This window comes from Aptenodytes forsteri, unplaced genomic scaffold, assembly GCF_000699145.1.
Source record: "Aptenodytes forsteri isolate BGI_AS27 unplaced genomic scaffold, ASM69914v1 Scaffold82, whole genome shotgun sequence".
NCBI lineage: Eukaryota > Metazoa > Chordata > Aves > Sphenisciformes > Spheniscidae > Aptenodytes > Aptenodytes forsteri.
Genome location: NW_008795490.1, coordinates 11,772,927 through 11,793,112, shown reverse-complemented (window position 1 = coordinate 11,793,112; position 20,186 = coordinate 11,772,927). Strand labels below are relative to the sequence as shown.

The following is a 20,186-nucleotide window of genomic DNA, read 5'->3' as shown; positions in this document are numbered from 1 at the left end:
ATATTGAACACACAATTAAATCATCGCAAGCACTGTGTCATCCAGTATTACTCATATCAGTAAACCAGCCTGAATACTGAGCACCCCGAATACTCAGATCAAAAAGACTCAACATTCTGGAGGGCAGCGTGTAGCAGATGCCTCTGCTCACATGTCTTTAACCGGTAACTATCAATCTTCCCAAGAAGTTAAAGAGGCTGTCCAAAACTATTTCTAAGAATGAAAATCAATGGATTCAGGCAGGAGACATACCTCTTCAAGACATTCCAGTGTGCAGTGACCCTCTGACACAAATTCAGGCATGCCCGGTGGGATATTGTGGAAAAGGCTGACCCAAAGACCGGCTTCAATAACCCCAGCATCGTATTTCCTTATAACTGGAGTATAAATTAGCCTCAGACCAGAGTTATCTATCAAGCCTGCAACAAAAGAACACAGCCAGCCACGGCTGTAAATCAGTATTAAAAAAAAAAAAAAAATCCAATTGTTTAACATTTTTCAAGGCTTGTCCTAAGTTTTTTACATGAAAATCAAGGAATCAACCTCAATAACCGGGAAATGAGTCAAACCATATGCAGGAAGTAATAAATAGAGGCAGCCCACAGGAGGGTTGTTAAACATGGTATGTTGATATCTGTGGTGCTCAGATGTGAAAGAAAAATATGTGCTGCCCGTAGCCCCTGTGTCCCTTCCACTAAGTTATCCAACATGGACCTCAGAGAAAAGAAGGTAGATTGCAGGTAGAGCAAACAATACAAGGAAATAATAAGACCTCAAAAGGTGCCATGTATGATTTTCAAATGAATTATTTGAATCACAGCTTAAAGTTGTTGTGGTTTTTTTTTCTTTAAAATTTTCAAGCCATGTGTTGTCTTCTACTTGTGAATTTATCTATTCCTTCACCTTGAGCCCTAGCATTAATTATATTTTTTCTTTGTTTTGGATTGCTTGTCACATTACAGCATACCTCAGATGACCAAATACATCCCTTTTGCAACCTCCCCAATTAAGACAGCATCAACTAAACATATGAAAATTGGCTTCCTAAATCCCAAACATGAAGACAATACCAGCACCTTGAATAAAGTAGACAAGAGAACTACACAGGCTTTTAATGCTGCACTCACTCAAGGACTTCTCTTGATTTCAAAAAGTAGTTTAAGGAACCAAAACCTGATGTAAAAAGGTTATGGTTTTTAAGAGTCAAAATTATATGAATCTATTTCATTCATCTAAATGTTTAGCCACATGCGTTTGTTTGTATATCTACTCAGAATTTATGTTGCCTCTATCATCTAACTGCTTATAGTTATTTCTCTTGTATTAGCCATTTTTATTAGGAAAGATACAAGCAAAAAACAAAGATTAAATTGTGTTGCACAAGCCCTACATTCTGTTAGCTCATCTCTTACCTTCTTCTTTTTTGTCCCTTTTCAAATTTCAGTTTTGAAAATTAAAAATGCAAAAAACCTACCAAGTACCTCAGAGAAGGTAAGAGGCTTCCTAGTGACCTATATTGGTATAGCAGGCTATTTTAAGATAGGCAAATGACAGAGGGGCAGAGCAGGGATTAAGTTACCCAGTCACTAAAATAGCTAAGAGAAAGTAGCATATTATAATTAAAGAACAAAGGATATGAACTATGCATAGGCAATTAAGAGCGGTAATCAACTATGAGACATTCTGCAATACACAAATCATGACATTTCAGGTGATATATACTGTCCCACAACATCCCAATTTTCATGTTTGGGAATCCGTACTCATTCCCTTTCTGAAGCTATTTGTACAATCTCATCAACTTGAATTTTTCCTTTGTGGTACTTCCCCTTCAAGCTTGTTGCTAACATCTAAATGCCAGAAATTTTTACGATATGTAAGAGTTTTTGATAAACAATCTCAAAAGAGGCCGCCTTTCCAATTAAAAGTGAATGTTAAGGATTTCATAAACAGAAACATTCAAAACCAGCCAAGTTAGGAGCAGTTCAAACATTTTTGAGTCTAACTGGGAGCCAACGCTGACTACCAATCTGAGTCACTTAAGAAAACATTACCCCAGATCACAACATGAGGCTAACAATGCAGCCTTTAACCGCGAGACCCAAGCTGGGAAAATGCAGATCCCGAAACGGGAAAATGAAGGTGACCCAGTGGCAGGTTGGGTGCTGTGTCAGGAGGACTCGTGTGCTCCCACCCGAAGCAGTGGGAGCACCCAGGTCTACTCCCTCCCACTCCTGGCATGATCTTATACCATGCATTTTGTCAGAGAGGAGAGAAACATGACCTGGATTACAGACACCCCGCTCTGCCTATGCTGTCTAAATTTTCCCAGGTCTTTGGCGAGACCCTGTGTTCACCTGGGACTGTTCCAACAAGGCAAGATTGTCCCTGTTGCTTAAAAAGGAAATGAAACATTATTGATGCCCAGTTTTTGTATGTGCCATTTGAACTAAAACAACAGTATCATATGGCACAGTTGATTAAATTAAAATAGTGAATTTGGGGACACGACTAATTTGAAAATGGTTTTTCTGCATGTGACTTCTCAGGCTTTCAGGTAATATTTGGTGGAAAAGCATGCAACATCAAGGATGCAAATGAAGTTTACTGTATCCCATGCAAATGTGCATGCTGAAGGGCAAGCGTCTGTCATTAAATAAAACATTTTTGAGATAGTTCATCTAGAACAACAAAAAAAGGGGGAATAACAGTAAAACAGAACACCATAACCCACACAGAGGATTTTATTTAAACACATGGGGGTGTAAAGAAAGGCCAGTACACTGTGCTACGCTGGATTTTACTCAGTTCATATATAGCAATCACCAGAATATTCTCAGGTACAGTGGCTCAATAAACTTTTGTTTAAGAACAGAAAAGTATCTTTCCAAAAGTTGGATTCAAAGTTCCCTAGATTTTCTGGGCCTCCCTGGTTTCTTCCTTTTGCTTCTTCTAAATATAAATTAATTTTAGAAAGCAGATTAAAAAACATCATTATAAATGAAAAGCTTATCTTTTGAGATAAACTGCTTTTACCCAGTGAATGATCTAGCAACCTGAGTCTATACTTCAGAAACTGGCCACAGTTCAGGTAAATGTCTTTAAAAATGCTAAAAAAAATTAATAGAAGGCTCATTCCCTGTGTTGCTGTCTCACAGTCTGGGTGCTGTGCTGCCCTCTCTCAGTCTGATTGGATTTCCCAGCAAAAGGAAAAGAGAAAGGGATAACATGAAGAAAATAGTGGTAAAAGGAGATGTATTCACCTGGTCCACAATTCTTTGTATATCTGAATCTACCACTGACTTCAGGTTAAGCTTCTGAGTGCAGTGAGAAAAACACTGGGAACCAGGAACAATTGAGCAGGGAAAAATAAGCCTCAGTGTCGTATTTGCTCTGTTTGCCGTGCAATGCAATAAGAAGCACTTGTGTCTAGTACATTTTCCAATCTTGCATGTTTTAAAGAGTGTGAGGGTACAAACCTTCTGTGTATGATGGATTGTCATAATGCACCTCCATAAGAACAAACTGAGGGTCAGCTGCTGTGCCAATGGATAAACCAACGTGAGGAGGGTAGGTGAAACCCTGGAAATCAACACACGCATACAGACTTAAGGTATTTTTGCCATGGTTAAGAGTTAATTCCTTTTTCTAAATACATCTACTTTTTTTTGCAATTATACAATCACATTAATAATAAAATTTACAAAGGTAACTTCTTTTAAAACTTTCTGAACAAGGCATTGTAGCATAATATATTTATTATATACTCAATGCACTAAATAACTCTGTCAGTATAAAATACTAGATCCTATGCTTGCTAGAGGATAAAGCCCTGAGCAAACTGGTCTGACCTCACCGCTGACCCTGCTTTGAGTAGGAGGGGACTAGAGAGACTTCCTGAGGAGACTTCCGGAGGTCCCTTCCAACCTGCATTATCCTGTGATCTTATGATTATTTATCCTGTATTTATTGCTTGAGCAGAAAAGGAAAATTCCATTTTAAATGGATAAACATTGCATCATCAAGCAGTTAGTCTGACAATAAAACCCTTATGAAAAAGTGAATCTACATTTTAAATGTTCCCAGTTTCTAAAAGCAGTAATTTCCAGGGAATACTGAGGTTGTACGTAATTAGATTGCTTTTCCTGCACAAATCACTGCATTCTAAGTAAAATTATTTGAACAATAAAGATGATCTTCATGGCTACATTTACATTAGCAAGCCATGTAGTGCAAAAGAAATAGCTCTGTACAGTGCAACAGCTTGTGCTGGACCCACTGTCCCCAAATGATGCTCCTTTGGACAAGCTCTGGTCAGACCCCATGCACTGAACCCCATTTATTGCTGGGAAGTGCTGGGTTCACCCCTGCACGTTCAGTTTAACTTCATCCCAAAGGGGGCTGTGCAAGTTCTCAAACCACTCGTGATGATAAACAGAGCTTGGTAAGTGGGGATAACCGGGAGATTTACTTCAAAAGCTCACTCCTGATTCAAACTAAAATACCAGTACCTTCTAAGTGAACTCATTTACCAAATTCACTTTTATAGGAATTAATCTGCATCATTTTATAGTATATAGCTAATATTTTAATATGCAATTTGAGATTCTAACTTTCTGAAATGTACAATTTGAGATCCCAACTTTCTTATGCTTGATGGACGTGAATGAATTAATCGTAGCATATAGTAATAAATATCATCACCTCCATTCTAGGTAAGGGTAAACTGAAGTAAGCGAGTACTCCAGTAAACCTGAATGTAACCCAGATCTGCCAGATTCCTCTCTACAGATCTTTAACAACAGGATCATCCTTGCAAAAGCCTCCACAGTGCTTGTCAAATGATAACTTATTTATATGAGTTTTTTATTTCACTTAGATTAAGACAGTTGAAAGTACAAATACTAGGTCAGAGCATAGCTGATGGCAAAAACGCACAAAACATGCATCAGGGATAATGCTCATAGTGGATTAAACTTCTTTTGATGGGTCCGTGTAGCAGCTTTGGCTTCCTCACACTGCAGCACTCAAAGACGGGTGTGGACTGCAGGCTGGCAAACGAAGGCTCTGGAAACTATCATCACCTCAGTCCCTCTCTGTGCCCACACCATCGTTTGTGTGGGCACACGGTGAATCAAGGGGGTACAGAAGTGGTGGGATTCTTTTGGCAGTAATGCTGCCTTATGTCAGCTGAAAGCATTAACTGCAGCCTAAATTAACATATGAAAATAAGCTGAAAACACAGCCTGGGGTCAACATGGCATCAGGGCTGTGTTTTCTGTAGATATGCCCCATTGCCGTGAGCAACATGGTCCTTGTGCTGGCTCTGCCCTGACACAGGATCACTCCTACACTGAAATTATGTCTTTTGGGGCTGGGTAGGACATTTCAGAATGATATGCCTGAATAGGGCAACACTGTATCCAGGTCCTGGTAAGGCACAAAATGAATTAAATCCATGTCTAACTTCATCTGGAAAATCTTGCCTCCATTTCTTTTATGCAGTCACCTGCAGAGACTTGCTTTTCTTTCTGTCATTCTCCACAGGTAACAGATATTGGTCATTGCTGGAAGCAGTGTATTTCCGTATCAGATGGGCCAAGCTGATACAGCGACAGACCTCCATGCTCCCAAGTCATCTTTCTTCCCCTAAGGCATCAACTCTCTTTATACTATTTTCATTACTTTTAGCTTGTTACTCAGGATGTTCATTGCATTTCGTACTTAAGAAGCCAATGAGAAGTTGAGTACTTACTGATGAGGAATTTAGGGATTGTGACTGTGTACCCTTAAAAACAGACAAGACTAAGTAATCACTAATATACTAGGAAGAAGCTTCATTATGATACACACCCTCCTAAAGCCCTATTGATGAACGATGCCAGACAGACATTCATCCTACCTCTCCTCCAATGGCCCAAGCAAAAATGACCGTCTCACATGTAAGAAAAGAGTCTGGCATGTTGGGGTGGTAGCACTCATGCCCGTAGTCCAGCACACTGTCATTCAAATTGCTGCTGCACTGGTAGAGCAGGATATGGTGCACCAGATTCTCATGGCCTTTCTGGATCAATGGCTCAATCTGTCAATGTTAAAATGAAAAAGAAAAAGAAAGAAAACACATCTCAAATGTGACTATTTCAATCAAGGTATGCAGGCAGAACTAAAAATTATATGGTGCATTTGTTTTAAAAGAGGAGACCTGATGTTAGATTGTAGTTAGGTTGAGAAGTTACTTCAGCGCTCTGCAACCCCAAGCATTAAAAACGTCATTGCCCAAGTGCATCAATGGGGAACAGGAAGAGAATTCTGTGTCTTGACAAAACCTCTGTTGCTATCTGTCTTGTTCTCCCTTCTCCTACTTCATTCTTGCACTGTCACTTGTCTTTCTCCCTGCCCAATCTTGTTTAGCCACATTCCAGCATGAAGGGGATATAAACCAGCTGAAAGTCTGTTCAGCTAAACCAGCTTGGTATCTGAACTACTCAGAACTTTTCACCCCTGTTTCTGCCTCTTTTGTACTATTTCAAACTAGAGCTGCCCATAGATTCTGTATATCTAGGGTGAGCCTGGAGGTATACCCCCAATTCCTCAGCAGCTCAAGATGGACTTTCAAATTTTTTTGACATCTACAAGAACTTAGAATTATTTCACAATCTGCACAGTTGTAAAGACTTTATTAACATAAAGTCATTCCTGAGAGGTCGGATGCTGCAGCCTGTTTATGCCAGTAATGAGCTGGAGGGCTCTCAGGGGTGCACGGGTGCCCCCAGTATAATTTGATCACCGAACTTCAGGGTAGGCTGAAATTATTTCATTCCTATATAACAATGTTCACTCTCTATTTGGATGGATGATGTTAAATCATCTCTGTCAGAGATGACATCCCTGGGGCAAACATGAATACTTCTGGAAAAAAAAATGATTTTGCTTTTCAGAAAGATCGTATTCCACAAAATATCAGCATATAGAAAACAGTATTAAAATGAAATTACTTTTTCCCTTGCTTTTGCTTTCAAAGATGGCATCTTGTTCTATCATATCTACCTTCAAGTTCAATAAGATAAAAATTAATGTTTTCACAAGAAAAGTAAAGCTTTGGCAATGCAATTCTTAAAATGTAGGGTGCCAGGCAGTATCGCCTTTTAATATTAGGAAAGAGAAGGTATTTAAAACAGGCAAAAAATGTATATACATCCTAACTTTGCATCCATTTGTTTTGCAAGCACATGAACCCCAGCTACCAGAGGACCAGAACAGGGTAAGCAAGAACAGTTTATTACATTATTAAAAAATTGTCAGCACAATATTGTTACCAGAAATTTATCTCTCTGCACTTTGTTCAAACCACTAAACCAGTTACAAAAGAAGGAAAAAGCAACAAGAGCCTGTGCATATCAAGACCACCCTCATTGATATGAATCTGCAAAATACCATTGAAGTTGGGCTCTCAGGGAGTCCAGCTGCTGCTGAATACCTGCATGTCCGTCCAAGAAGTGCACAACCCAAAACCACCCACTTCACTGCACTTAGAAGTCAATGGAAGGATGCCAATTTACACGGATGCACCAAAGTTTTATTCTGATGGCAAGACTGAAATACTTCACAAGAGATCTTCTGTACCGTTCTCAGTAATCCCTATTTAAGTTAGCGTTACCATCATCATGAATTACTGAACTATGGAAGTAAAAGGTATTTTTCAAGGAGATAAGAGTCAGTTTTCCCATCAGGTAAGAATTTATTCTCAAATATATCAGACTGACTGACAAAGATTCAGAAATCCATTTCAGCTTGATGTTGCTTCTTCCCTCTGCTCTGTCATATACCTGCATATTTATCCAAATACTGCAGAACCAAAACACACTCATATGATTCTATGATTCTATATCATGGCAGCTTATACATTAAATGGCAGTATAGATCTCAAGAATTCAGAAGCTCCACATAATGTATAGGTTAGTCAGGGAAATGGTTATGGGAATATTATCCCTGTATCTACCAAGAAAAAAGAGTATTTTTGTCCCAACATGTGATAGTTCTGCCTGCTGCTACAAGATCCTAGCACCTGCTGTGCTTACAATCACTACTTCAAAACCAGCTTCCCCTCAAAACAATGGGACATCACCAAAATTAGAAACTCACATCCTGTCATTGCTTTCTTAGTGTCGGTTACCTAAACAATAACAGCACTTCAAAAAGTAGGTTTGTTCAGCTTTCTTTGCTGAAGAAAAGAAAAAAAAACTAGAACAAACCCTTAAGCATCTTTCTGATGCATCTTGTAGAACAATTTATATGCTTCAGATGCACAAATAAATAATGAAAAGCAGCAGTGAAGTTACACTTTTTACACATTTTTATTACAACTTGGTTAAAGAGGTGCCACCTTTCTCTCTCCCCTTTTAAACAAATAGAGAAAAAAGAAACTATTAGGAGTTGTCAAAAATCTATTAGCAAAAATCTTAGGAAAATCTCATTAATCACAAATTGTTCATTTCCCAGAAATGTATGGAAATATTTTAATGGCCAGCTCCCTAAGGATCACAGCATCATTTCTGACTGAAACGAGAGAAGGAAGAGGAGCAGACCCCCTAGACATGTTGGGTTCCCTTTCTCTGCTCCAGTGAATAGCTAACTGTATTTACTTACTAGAATAACTTCAGCAGAAAAGAAAATCAAGAAATATGATTTATTCTGTATCGGAGTGATTAACTGAGGCAGGGATTTAAACATGCCATTCTACATCCCAAGTGAGTGCTGCCCTAGTTGATCAGCCATTTGTTATTTTAGCTTATAGAGCGTCGGTTGTTTAGGCTGCCTCCCTCTTCCTCCCTCACTTTCCACAAAGAGCATCTGTACAGCTTAGTTTGCTCCAAGCTGAACAGAAATTCCAAAACCTCATTTTTTTCCCAAATAAACAAAATTCTTGTTTTCTGGCCAGCCTTACAAACAATGATGAACAATGACCGAGTTCTTCAAATATGGGGCCAAATTCAGCAAATCACTAATGCATTTAAATGTGCACTTAAGTAGTCCCAGGTGTAAAATTAGTTGCTAGAGCAGGTATCTACAATTAAATATCTAGATCAGGGTGGCCTGGTTTCCAGAGTATTTGCAGCCCAATGAATGATAACACAATTTGAAAGGGCTTATCTCCTTCAAGTTTATTCCTATTTTAACAGCCCTTTATCAGCCTTGATCCCTAACTATAGGCATTCATTTTTAAAACATGGACTGTTTAATGCACACATTCAAAGTTTCCAGTTTTTTGAATTTTTTAAGCATAAAGTTTTTGGTTCTTTGATAGTCTTTAATCCCCAAATCACACAACTGAAAGCTAAGCTAAGGTCTACTTTTGCAGGTCTCCGGTCACAATAATAGTGGACCAACCCTGAAAAGTCACCATGACTGTCTTGTTAATTTGTCTGAGGAAATAGTGCAACTTCTAGAATACTTAGGAAAAGACAATAATTTACTGTGGTAAATTAGGCAAAGGAGTGGAATACAGAAAAAGTGTGATAAAAGTAGGCATAGTATATAATAGTCAACTAACTCTGCAAATTTAAGTGAACAATTCATTTTTATTTGGATTCTTATTTATACATAGCCTTATTTACTCTGTTCTCGTAGTGTAAGGGGACTCTCAAATGACACTTTCAGCCACCGATAACTTGAGTAATTTAGAGGAGTTGCGGTGAAAATGGGAATCCACCTTTCACTTTCAATAATTATGAGGAAGCCTGTGACTTTGAAACGTAGTTCCTTCCTCTTTCCTTGCCAATTCCTACCCACCTCTTGTTAGCCAAGGGAGTCAAGAAAGAGGCTGAAAGGAGACTGAAAGGGAATATGCATGTAACTATTTTCCACATTTTGCCTCATTCTTTGAGGCTCACCCGTGGCGCTTTCTCTGTTGCTGACATGCAAGGAAGACCCAGCTGTCAGGGTTCATCTCTTTGCCATGTCGTGAATAAGCCTGCAGAGATACTGCACCACCCAGGCACCTCCATGACTTCTTCCCCTGCAGGCAAAGTGCATTTTCTGCTTGACATTTCCTAACTGCCAGAGGCTCAGATAACAAAAGCCCTATATCCACCCTACATCAAAATGCCGAAAGCGTTTGGGACTGCAAAAAATAAGTGCATGCAACAAGACACGATCTCCCCTGCTTTTCATGAAACCCACAGAAAGAAGCTCCTGTTTTATTATTAATGATTACTTACTTTCTGCATCCTCTCTACCTTTCTTGAAAGCTTGGGTGAAAGATCTTTCTAACCGAGCACACTGACATATATGAACCTATCTGACTCCCACTAACAGAGATAAAAAATAATACATGTACTCTAATCCACCACCACATCAAATCAGGGTTTCCAAAGATGGAGGTATTTAAAATACACCGCATTCAAATGCAAAATGAAGACACTGCCTTTTGCAACCGAAAGTATGGGCTACAGTTACAGTGTTGGATTAGCATGACCTGTACTCATTGGGAAGGTTGAGAGGTTTTACGGAGCTCCTTTCATCATACTGTATCTCTTAGCACTTCTCAAAATACTGACTGTCAAAGAATATAACAAACAATTTTCAATTTATTATCAAGTTAGTTAATACAGATAAGACGTGTACTTTCTACCTGTTAATTTAGCAGAAGCTTTATTCTAGTCAACAGGCTGACATCACATGAACAAAGAAAATGCTTATTCTGCCAGTGCTGGGTTACTCAGCTTCAATTTTTCGTCCTCTCTTCTGTATTTCCTGTTATCCCTTTCCTACTGCACAAACTGAATGTACCACATGTCTTTGTTTCTTAAAAAAACAAGCCAAAATTGTAACATAATAGAGCCTTGCATTTCAAGCTGCTGATAAGCAGGGTCAAGATACTAATGTATGATGTATTAAACAGGATGAAAATGCAAACAGCTCCAATGGTCCAAGAAGTTAGATTCCCTACAAGGGAAAAATATCTCCAGAAACCTGGAAGTCTTTCTTGCTTATTCCTGTTTTTTCTCCCTTTTTATTTGCTTTGCTTTATTTGATGTTAACAGCTATGACTTGTTCTTCATCCTTGCTTGTATGAATGATGAAAGTTAGTAAACCATATCCATAGTCTCCCCATAGTGTCTCTGTTAGAAAATATAGCCCACTGAACTTCAGAAAACAAAATGCTGAATTTATTTTTATATACAAAAATGGCAACAGGTTTTTTATCTTGTTGCAGTGATGCTTCTACACTGAAATGTCAGTGAAAAATATTATTTTATTTTTTCCGGTTTGAAAGGTAGCTTCAACTTAAACTTACATTTTAAAGATGCTATGGGATGGTATATTGCCATATAAATGACTGAATAAGGCCACAGCCTTACACAACACCTTGTGTATGTAGCTGGTGGTGACACAGGGAAAAAACATTATTCTATAATCTGAAAATTGAGAGCAAAAATTTGACACATGATTTTGTCCTGGCACTGCTGCATCTAAGAGAGTTTCTAGCCTGTGGTTGGTTATTTTATTTACATGAGTTTGCCATGTCCCTGATTAACTCAGACCAAAAAGTCATGGTTGTGAAACTGAGTACTGGCTGAGTTTACCTGAGAGAATTTTTGTAGCAGAAGACCAAGTTATAGGGTCTCTGTTTTCTATACTCATCCGCAGGAAGAACTATTTACTTCTTACTGATGACTCTGGTCTTTCTATTTCTTTTATAAATGTGTACCATGTACATACATTGAAATATTTGTCTAACTTAGAAAAGTTCTTCAAAGGTAGACACGATGTCTTCTTATTAGGAATCATCAAGATTTTTTTCTGATTTTTTTTTTTTGCTTTTCAAAAGTGTAGTTGGGGAATGAACAAATATTTATATATCTAAAACATCTCTTTTAAGGTTTTAGATTTTTCTTCAGAAAAGCAAATGCTTAGAATACTTGGCTTAATAAAGTTGGGTCTTTTTCAGCAAAAAACTCCACATATTCCAGAAAAAACTCAATAATAATATGGTTTTATTTTCATATAAATGTTCTGAAAGAAAAACACTAGTTGCTTTCTGCCTGACATTGCTTTTTGCATACAACCCAGAGGTGTGCTGAGCAAAAACCCAAGAGCTTGAAATACGCCTCTGAGCTGGGGTAGATGTTTAAGTCCGCGACTCCAGGGCAGACCAAGATTTTAACCCTAACAACCTAACAGCTATCTCACGTCAGGAGAAAAGCCTGCCTAGGCCAGCGTCATGTCTGGGACACTAATCTGCTGCAGACTTTCAGCCCGGAGTTCAGGCATCCTGGGGTCAGGCAGGGACCACCCTCCCAGTGCCCCCACCCCACCCCGTCTGTCAGAAAGCATTAAATTAATGCCACAGAATAGTTAGGGCTGAAAGAGATACCTCCAATGCTCAACCGGCTGCAGCCTAGCATGGGCCAGCTGCCACAATCTTTCCCGAGATCAGCCATATCGGTTGCACGTACACAGCTAAGTGCCCATTTCTGGTTTTCTCACTCTACAATCCAGATCCTAAATTCAGTCTTCATTACTAACAAAGCCCTTTAAATTGCTCTCTGTCCCAAGTGCTTCTGAATTTATACTGTGCTGCTTACTTAGAAAGGTGTATATTTTGGTGAGTGAATTGCAGGAGGCAGAGCTAAGCCACTGTTCCTGGTTCACCGATAGTCATCTGTGTACAACAGGGAGCATTACTGCTTAACTTGAATTGTCCTTCAAACACAAAAATGTTCATCCAAATTATTTTCATACACATTTTTCACATCTTCCAGTTGGAGGAAAATATAACCTGTGTAGTTAGTGACATATCTTGCTTCTCGTATTTTAATACAAAAGAGATGGAGATGAGAAAAAAGTCCAGGCAACAGCAACCATCCCCACCCGCAACCTCATAATGTGATTAGGTAAGGTTTCCTTGGAGGATGGAAATTTTCCAGACAAAAATAGAGGTTCCGTACAACTTAAGGCATTTAAATTTGCATGATTCATCCTTAATATGTGTGGAGGGTTTTTTTTCCAAAGCGAGATTCAAATACAGGACATAATCCCAAATTGAAATAACAGTGCTGACTTGTTTATTTATTTATTTAAGCTATATTGTTGGCATTTGGGTTTAGCTGGTTTTGGGCATACTTTAAAATGCAGAACAAAAATCCTAACATCACTGTGGAGAAAAAGTCCTTACCTCATGAACGGAAAACCTTATTCAAAGCACAGATATTTCCTGTTCTTGGTGTAAAGAAGAAAGGATTTGTTTACTCAGTGACTGCGTTGTTCAATGAAGGCTCTTATTAATAAGTTTTATTAGTATACCACATTAAGAAGTAATTACCACACCTCCGTTTTAAGCTGCAGAATTTTTATAGGAAAAGACTACGTACTTTCAGGTAAAAGTTACTGTTGCTGTGCTGTTAGCTTGGAGAGGAGGCTGTATCTCTAAACTCACACAAATCCTTCCGTCCCCACATACTACTGCTAATGATTACACTGTACATCCAGAATTTCTGTAGGTCAGTGTTCAGAACAACTTAAATATTTTAATTAGGAAAGAGGAATCAAACACCACCATAACCGATAAAAACAAACATTTAAAAATGAGAACTAGAGATGGGTTTAGGGCTTCTTGTTCTCTCTGCCATCAAGTCCATTCCTAAGTTCTTATTCCTAACTAATCGCCTGGAACTCCGCCACTCATAAAGAGCTTCAGACTTTAAAGGCATGCAGTAATTTATACTAAATCCAAAAGAAGTATACCTCAAAGAAATATTCATAAAACATTGTTTCTGCCTGAGGTATGTCTGAAGATTTAAGATAAGGCATTTAGTAACAGTTAAAAAATATAACCCCGAGGAACAATCTGATAAAAAGCTCAGGTCAAGAAAAAACATGTTTCATTCGGTTACGCTTCCTGGCAATACACTCATTGCACTCCGAAGCAGCAGAAACACTGGCAGAGTGGTTGTGGTATTCAGTACGGCCATAGACTCTCAGCACAGTTGACACACACCAAGCAGAATTAATTGGCAATTAATCAGCAACATCATTACTTTCTTGTGAAAACAATATAATAATAAAGTAATATGTAACCAAATACGTTTCAGATCTAAAGCCAAAATGGGTAGTCTATAATGAGTTTATATTTATTCAAGAGGAACATATAATTTGAATAGTATAAATAATAAAGTCAACAAAAGTACTCCCTTTTGTTCATGAAATCACCATTCATGCACAGCGATGTCTACCTATCTCTTTGAGATGGCAATGGAAGAGGTTTTAATTTTATTGTACAACTGCAAAATGTTCCCTTCAATCGTGTAGCTTAACAACATTATACTTTTTCTCCTCCTGCTTGGGAGAGAACGCGCAGCTTTGCCTGAAGACAGAGCGCGTGAGAATTTACAGCGCGTCCATTTCTTGTTTTACACATACTGGGGTATACTGCTAGGAAATGTGTTTTCTGACAAGGAAGTGCTGACTTCTGTGAAGGACTACCAAAAGGGAACACACATGAGAAAGACCTTAGGCATTCGGATACTGAGCTTCTACAAGAGTCACCAACCTGGACATGCTGGCACCTAAAGTTTGCTGAAGGGAAAGCATGGGATAAAATAAGCACAAGGCTCATGATTTTGACATGACACAGCCTCCTGAGTCAGCAGAACAAATCTTGGGAACTATTGCTCATAACCCTCTAAAAGTTTATATTTATAGGGTTAACACACAAACATGAGATGGCTTACAAAACAAGCGTGGTTAGGTAATGCCTACATTAATACTATGATTTCCACATTTTCTCACCCTGAGCCAGATCCTGGTACCCTTGTCTAGGGCTCCAACACCCCTCAATGGCACCCGTGAAGTCACACAACAAGGGCCATTTTGAGATGACATGGTTCTTTTGAAGTCACTTGAGACTAATGTATTAAAATTATACTGTATTAATTCTCTAGAAACCAAAACTGTAATTGGCACTTCATAAAACAGAAAGACAGTTCCAGTCCAAGCAACTTAAGAGATAGTAATGGAAAGGTCACTGAAATGAGGGGATGGAGAAAGGAGACTGAAGAGCGTTAGTTTGCAGTTTATAATAATTTGCTTGGATACTTATGTTTTCTCAGGCTAGGGTGTTTTGGGTTTGGGGGTTTTTTTGTGTTTTTCAGTTAGATCCAAGATGTAAATTATTTTCATACCAGGTAAAACTTCACTTCAGTCTTGGTGCAAAGAGAAACTATTCACCATCTACCTCCGGTTCAGTTGCCATCTGTGTGGATTTTGATGTCGCGTATGCTATGTGTGGATGTGGTGGAGTGGTATTGTCTGAATATTGTCTGTCTATTTTGCCACTGTTATTGATGTTCTTTCTTTCTATTTTACCCCTGGGAGTCAATGAATCTACGCTCTGGAAATAGCTGTGACTACTGTGCATTGCAAGTGGAAGCAGAGATGGAGAGGGTATCATAACGTTATTCTCTGAAAACTAACCCCAGTAGCTAATGCTGGGCTTGCAGAGTGAGAGGTTGATGCTGAAGAGAAACACTTTAAACAGTTAGATCGGAAATGAAATTTCTTCTCCGTTTAAATGACACCGGAGCAACTAAATGTGGCCCTATAGAAAATATGCTTAAGATGCTGCTACTATGTGACTTGTCCGAATTAGAAAGTTGATCTTAAGAAGCAATGCCAAGATGCTAGTAGGACCAAGGCAGATCTGTTCTGTGGTCCACCCAGACACTCACCTCTCACTGTGCAAGCCCTATCAAGTTAGATTTTGCTACCTATGAACCTGCTGTTCTGGTATTTGCACAGAAGATGCTTTATAATTGCTCATCTAAGGCCCAGTTCTACTCTGAAGTATTTTATTGCCTGCTGCGATAAGAAGTGTTGATCGGCTGGTTGCAGACAATTCCTAGACACAATTTTCTTGTCTTTTCAGTGCACTACCTAATCACAGGCTTACTCTAAAACCACACACAAAGCTAAGGATGAGGAAGAAGAGACAAAGACATGGTACAAGACAAAATGGGGTTAGTCAATAGCAATCCCCTCCTGAAGATCACCCCACAAATCATCTCAGAATTGGGAGGTGAAACCCAGAGAGCTTCACAAAAATTGTACCCTCTCCTTCTCCATGCTCACCGTGGGTCATATTTTAAGTTAAGGCTCCTGTCATCTAACACTTGTCTGTAACTAGAAATTACATAACTGCTGACTTTCATTTAACCAGAAAATCACATAAAATATATATTTTCCAACCACGTGCTGGCATAGTCAATACATTGCCATAATGGACAGATGTTGTTTTAATCAAAAAAAGAAAAATCAAAGAAACTGGATTCAATTAACTAGATGTTCAAGTTTGCTGATGACAGAAATGAAGTAGATTATTTTTGCATACCAAGTATGGAATAAATAATGCAGCAATAGCTGCATAGTTTAAGTATTCTTATTGTAAAGATATACAAGTGAAATGAAAGAAGACTACCGCAAAATAAGAATATGTTCCACTAAGAAATATAAAGTTTGGTGTGACAGTAAAATCTGTGGTCATATGTAGTTTCATCTTTGATCACAGAATGAAATAATATATGAAATAACTTTATATATGAAATCATTAAGCAGAATATGAGAGAAGACAGTATTTCTGTTATTTCCTGAGACAGTTGCTTGGGACACTTTTAATTTCCAGCCAGTTCAGTTATATGATTCTTTAACACTGCAAAGCCTAATGGGCCGATTCAGGCTTGCACTGAAGAGACAGCCCTCCAGATCAAAGGGCAGATAGCTTGCAAGCTCTGCAGCGTAAGATGATCGTTTGGTTGCCAATCTAATTTACCGAGGCTGAAATTGCTTTGCAGGGGAACATACAGCAAAATACAGAACATTTGTTTATGTCAGGCTGCATGATGCAATTTGCTAGAGTTATCACATTTAGCAAAACGTAAAAGTTCAAGCCAGAGCACAACAAGCAGTTACTGTCTGGTATCACTGAAGTTAAAAATCAGTGCCCTCATTTAGGTACTGAAGGCTACAAGCTGCCCTTCTGGCTTTCAATCAATCAGTCGCTTAAACTGGAGTCCCTTTGTATTTTCACACTGGGGTCTTTGGTATTACTAAAGCATTCCACTGTCAAAAAGCAGAGTTACCCTTGGCAACAAGTTTTTTTGGAGGTTTTACTTCCTTATCAGAGATTGCTCTGAAACTGAACATGAAGATTAACTAGCAGCTGCTGGTATGCTCTAATACAGGCCTTTCTTTAATTGAAAAGAGGCTCCCTTTTCTAAGGAGATCAAAAATGGAAAACTTTGGTGCTTACATAAAAATATACCCAATGTAACGCTTCTCAGTTAATGCTAAATAATTTTTTTCTGGTGATATGCTTGGCCTGTTTTCACTAGTCACATCCTAAGTTCAGTGACAAAAAATTACATAGGGTTATGGTTGAGAAAAATCCATTTTTCCTAAAGGCAAATTTAAAATTAAAAGTGTTTTTTTGCAATTTTTGCTCCTATCACAATCTCTTCTGTCCCCTGACCATTTTGGTGGGACACATGTCCCCTCATTCATCCATCTGAGAGCCACATATCTAATATAGGCTGGTTATCTGGGTTCTCTCTTCAGTCAATGGAGAGAGAGACTGAACCATAGGGGATGCTTGAGCTCGTGTATTTCAGACACCTCCTCTAGGACGATACAAACGGCTATTTTTGCCACTGTCAAGTCATTTAAGCAGCTGGCTCAGACCTGTAGGTAAGTCAAGTTAGATGAGAGGAAGCCCATCTTCGTGGTCGGAAATTTACTGTCTTTAATACGTTGCCTGAGTTTAATTTAGTATGCATGAGGTGTACTTAAGAGATACTGAATTTTGACCACATAGTCTAATCCCCAGCATGGGGCTTCTTCCCCATTTCAGCAGCGCTAAACCTGCTCACTCCATTCTCATAAGCAGGTTCAAATAATGCGCGTGAAAGGAGTGCTTTATACAGGCATCCAAACGTTTAAGAGCTTACAAAATGCAACCTACTATTCTCCTTTCCAACACCAAATGCCCTCTAAAACTGGGCATCCTATTAAAAAAGTTCTCTTAGAGAATCTGAACTATTTGATGCTCTTGAGCATCACAGCCTTTCTGCCAGTATTTCTCTGACTATACTAGTTTCAAAAAAACCCAGAAAGTTTGGAACTATAGGAAAATGAGTAATTCTCAGAGAAAAGACATGCAGATACAGCTAAATGACCCTACTACCCAATTGTATTTGTTAGTTTACATAAACTGTTTTTCCTACTCTTAGTAGTGAAATTCAATGTCTGACATGTTTTTTTCTACGGGATTACTACTACTGAAGCCTGGGGAGCTACTTTCCCTGAGGAAAACACAGTATATTTCAAAGAAATTAAGAAAATAAAGAGGGAAAATTTACAGAGTGTTGAAACTAGCATAGACATGCTATACACTGAAGCCAAAAAGCTTCATGCAAATCGATTATGGCACATCTGGCACATAGAATATACATACCATTCCTTCACCAGTAAAAACTGTAAATTTTCAGAAGTTTACACACAGCATTAAACAATTTGTCAGGTACAGTGGGAGACCACAGGTATAGAGAATTCACAGAGAATCTAGAGACAGGAGATGAAATACTGTATCTTAAGGTTTTTTAATTGCAGTGGAAAAAACAGTGAAGCACATGGAAGACCTATGGTTAATGCAAAGCCAAAGTAATGAATCTTTAGGAGATGCAGTTACATTGATAAGCAATACAATTAAATTAAACAAATGGAAGACATAGAGTATTGAAACTTAAGCTAAAGACAGTAATGAAAAATAGCTGTATCTGTAGAACCACAAATGGAAAGAGCAGTAAAACCAAGCTTTGAACATACAGCAAAAACTGTATTTATCGAAATACTGGGAAGTATTTCTCACGAATGTGAAACAAATTTTTACTTTCATGCTGCTGGTGAACATCTGCATGATGCCAGTTCATGGTATGAAAAAAACTAAATTCAGCAAATAGGCAGAAAAAAACAATCATAAACAAATAGTCTTACAAACTATCAAAGTAGAGAGGGATGTGTCAGCACACATATCCACGCACATCGAAAATCATGAAAATCAGACATCCTGACAGTACAAGAATTAAAGGATCTCAGAAGCTCCAGTGTGCTGCCACTGAATAACTTTAAAAAAAAAACCAAACAAAAGAGCAATAAGAAAGAGACTTTTAAAATGGGCTATTTATAGAGGGAGGGTGCTGCAAGACTCCCCTTTTCAGCGTGTGCTCCTCTGGGCAAGCACCTCTCGCTCTGCAAGCCCCGGCTGCCAGCCCTGGCGCGGCAGTGACTCTGCCTGCAAGGGCTCCCACACCCAAGGAGCTGCCCTCAGCGTGGCTTCAGCAGGGAGACAGAAACCTTTTCATGCAGAAGTCGGTGCATGGACATGCCTGTGTGTCTGCTCTACCGGTGGGTCCCTCCCTCCCTCTGAGAGGTCCTGCCGGAGCAGAGGTCCTTCCCCAGGTGCAGCTGGTGAAACCAGAGAACTTTCTTTAGGGATGCGATTAAGAGGCACATTCAGGACCAGTCAGAATAACGATATTTACAGAGAACAGCAAAAATCCTAGCAAGAAATACGCTTAAACCCACGTCCGGAAAGTCTGGGCTAATAAGTGGAATGCTTTTTTTCTAAGAAAGCTACTTCTCAGAAAGCTCCTGGCTAACTTCCGTATGTGAGAAAAGTAAAAATCCCTGTAGGGTAGTAAGCCTGAGGCACATACCACAGCCTGAAGCTCAAAGAAGCAAAACAGGCCAATGCACATGTAGCTGCAGGAGGATTTTGCAGCCAGGCGGCGACGTGCGCTCTCCCACGCGAAGAGCAGGCAGGGTCGACCACTCCAGGACCGCTGCGGAGCCATCCTGCAAACAGCTGACTTGAAGAAAGATGGTTGCCTGCGATTGCCTCCAAGCAACCTCTTTCATCTGTTCCGCATATTGTTATTTTCAAAATTGACCTACTACCCTGATAATTGGTTCTGCTAATAAAAAACACATGGGAGGGAAAACCTGTAGAAGTTTAACAAATTTTCAAGCAGCCACCGCTCAGCCAGGTAGGCAGCTTGAAGCTGAGGAGTGATGTACTCCGCCAGAGTCACACCACCAGCTCGGTGCCTGGTGTTGGTTGTAATCTGGGTAACTCT

At 39.1% G+C, this 20,186-nt stretch overlaps 1 protein-coding gene across 1 annotated transcript in view; it reads right to left on the bottom strand.

Annotated features, from left to right (window-relative positions):
- MOXD1 (monooxygenase DBH like 1) overlaps positions 1-20,186 on the bottom strand; it is a 52,264-nt gene that overhangs the window by 13,211 nt on the left and 18,867 nt on the right. Inside the window, exons 5-7 of the mRNA XM_009281584.1 lie at positions 5,903-6,082; positions 3,480-3,582; positions 253-419 (exon numbers count right to left, since the gene is read on the bottom strand). Of these exons, the coding sequence (XP_009279859.1) occupies positions 253-419; positions 3,480-3,582; positions 5,903-6,082 (450 nt within the window). The remainder of the gene's footprint in view (positions 1-252; positions 420-3,479; positions 3,583-5,902; positions 6,083-20,186) is intronic.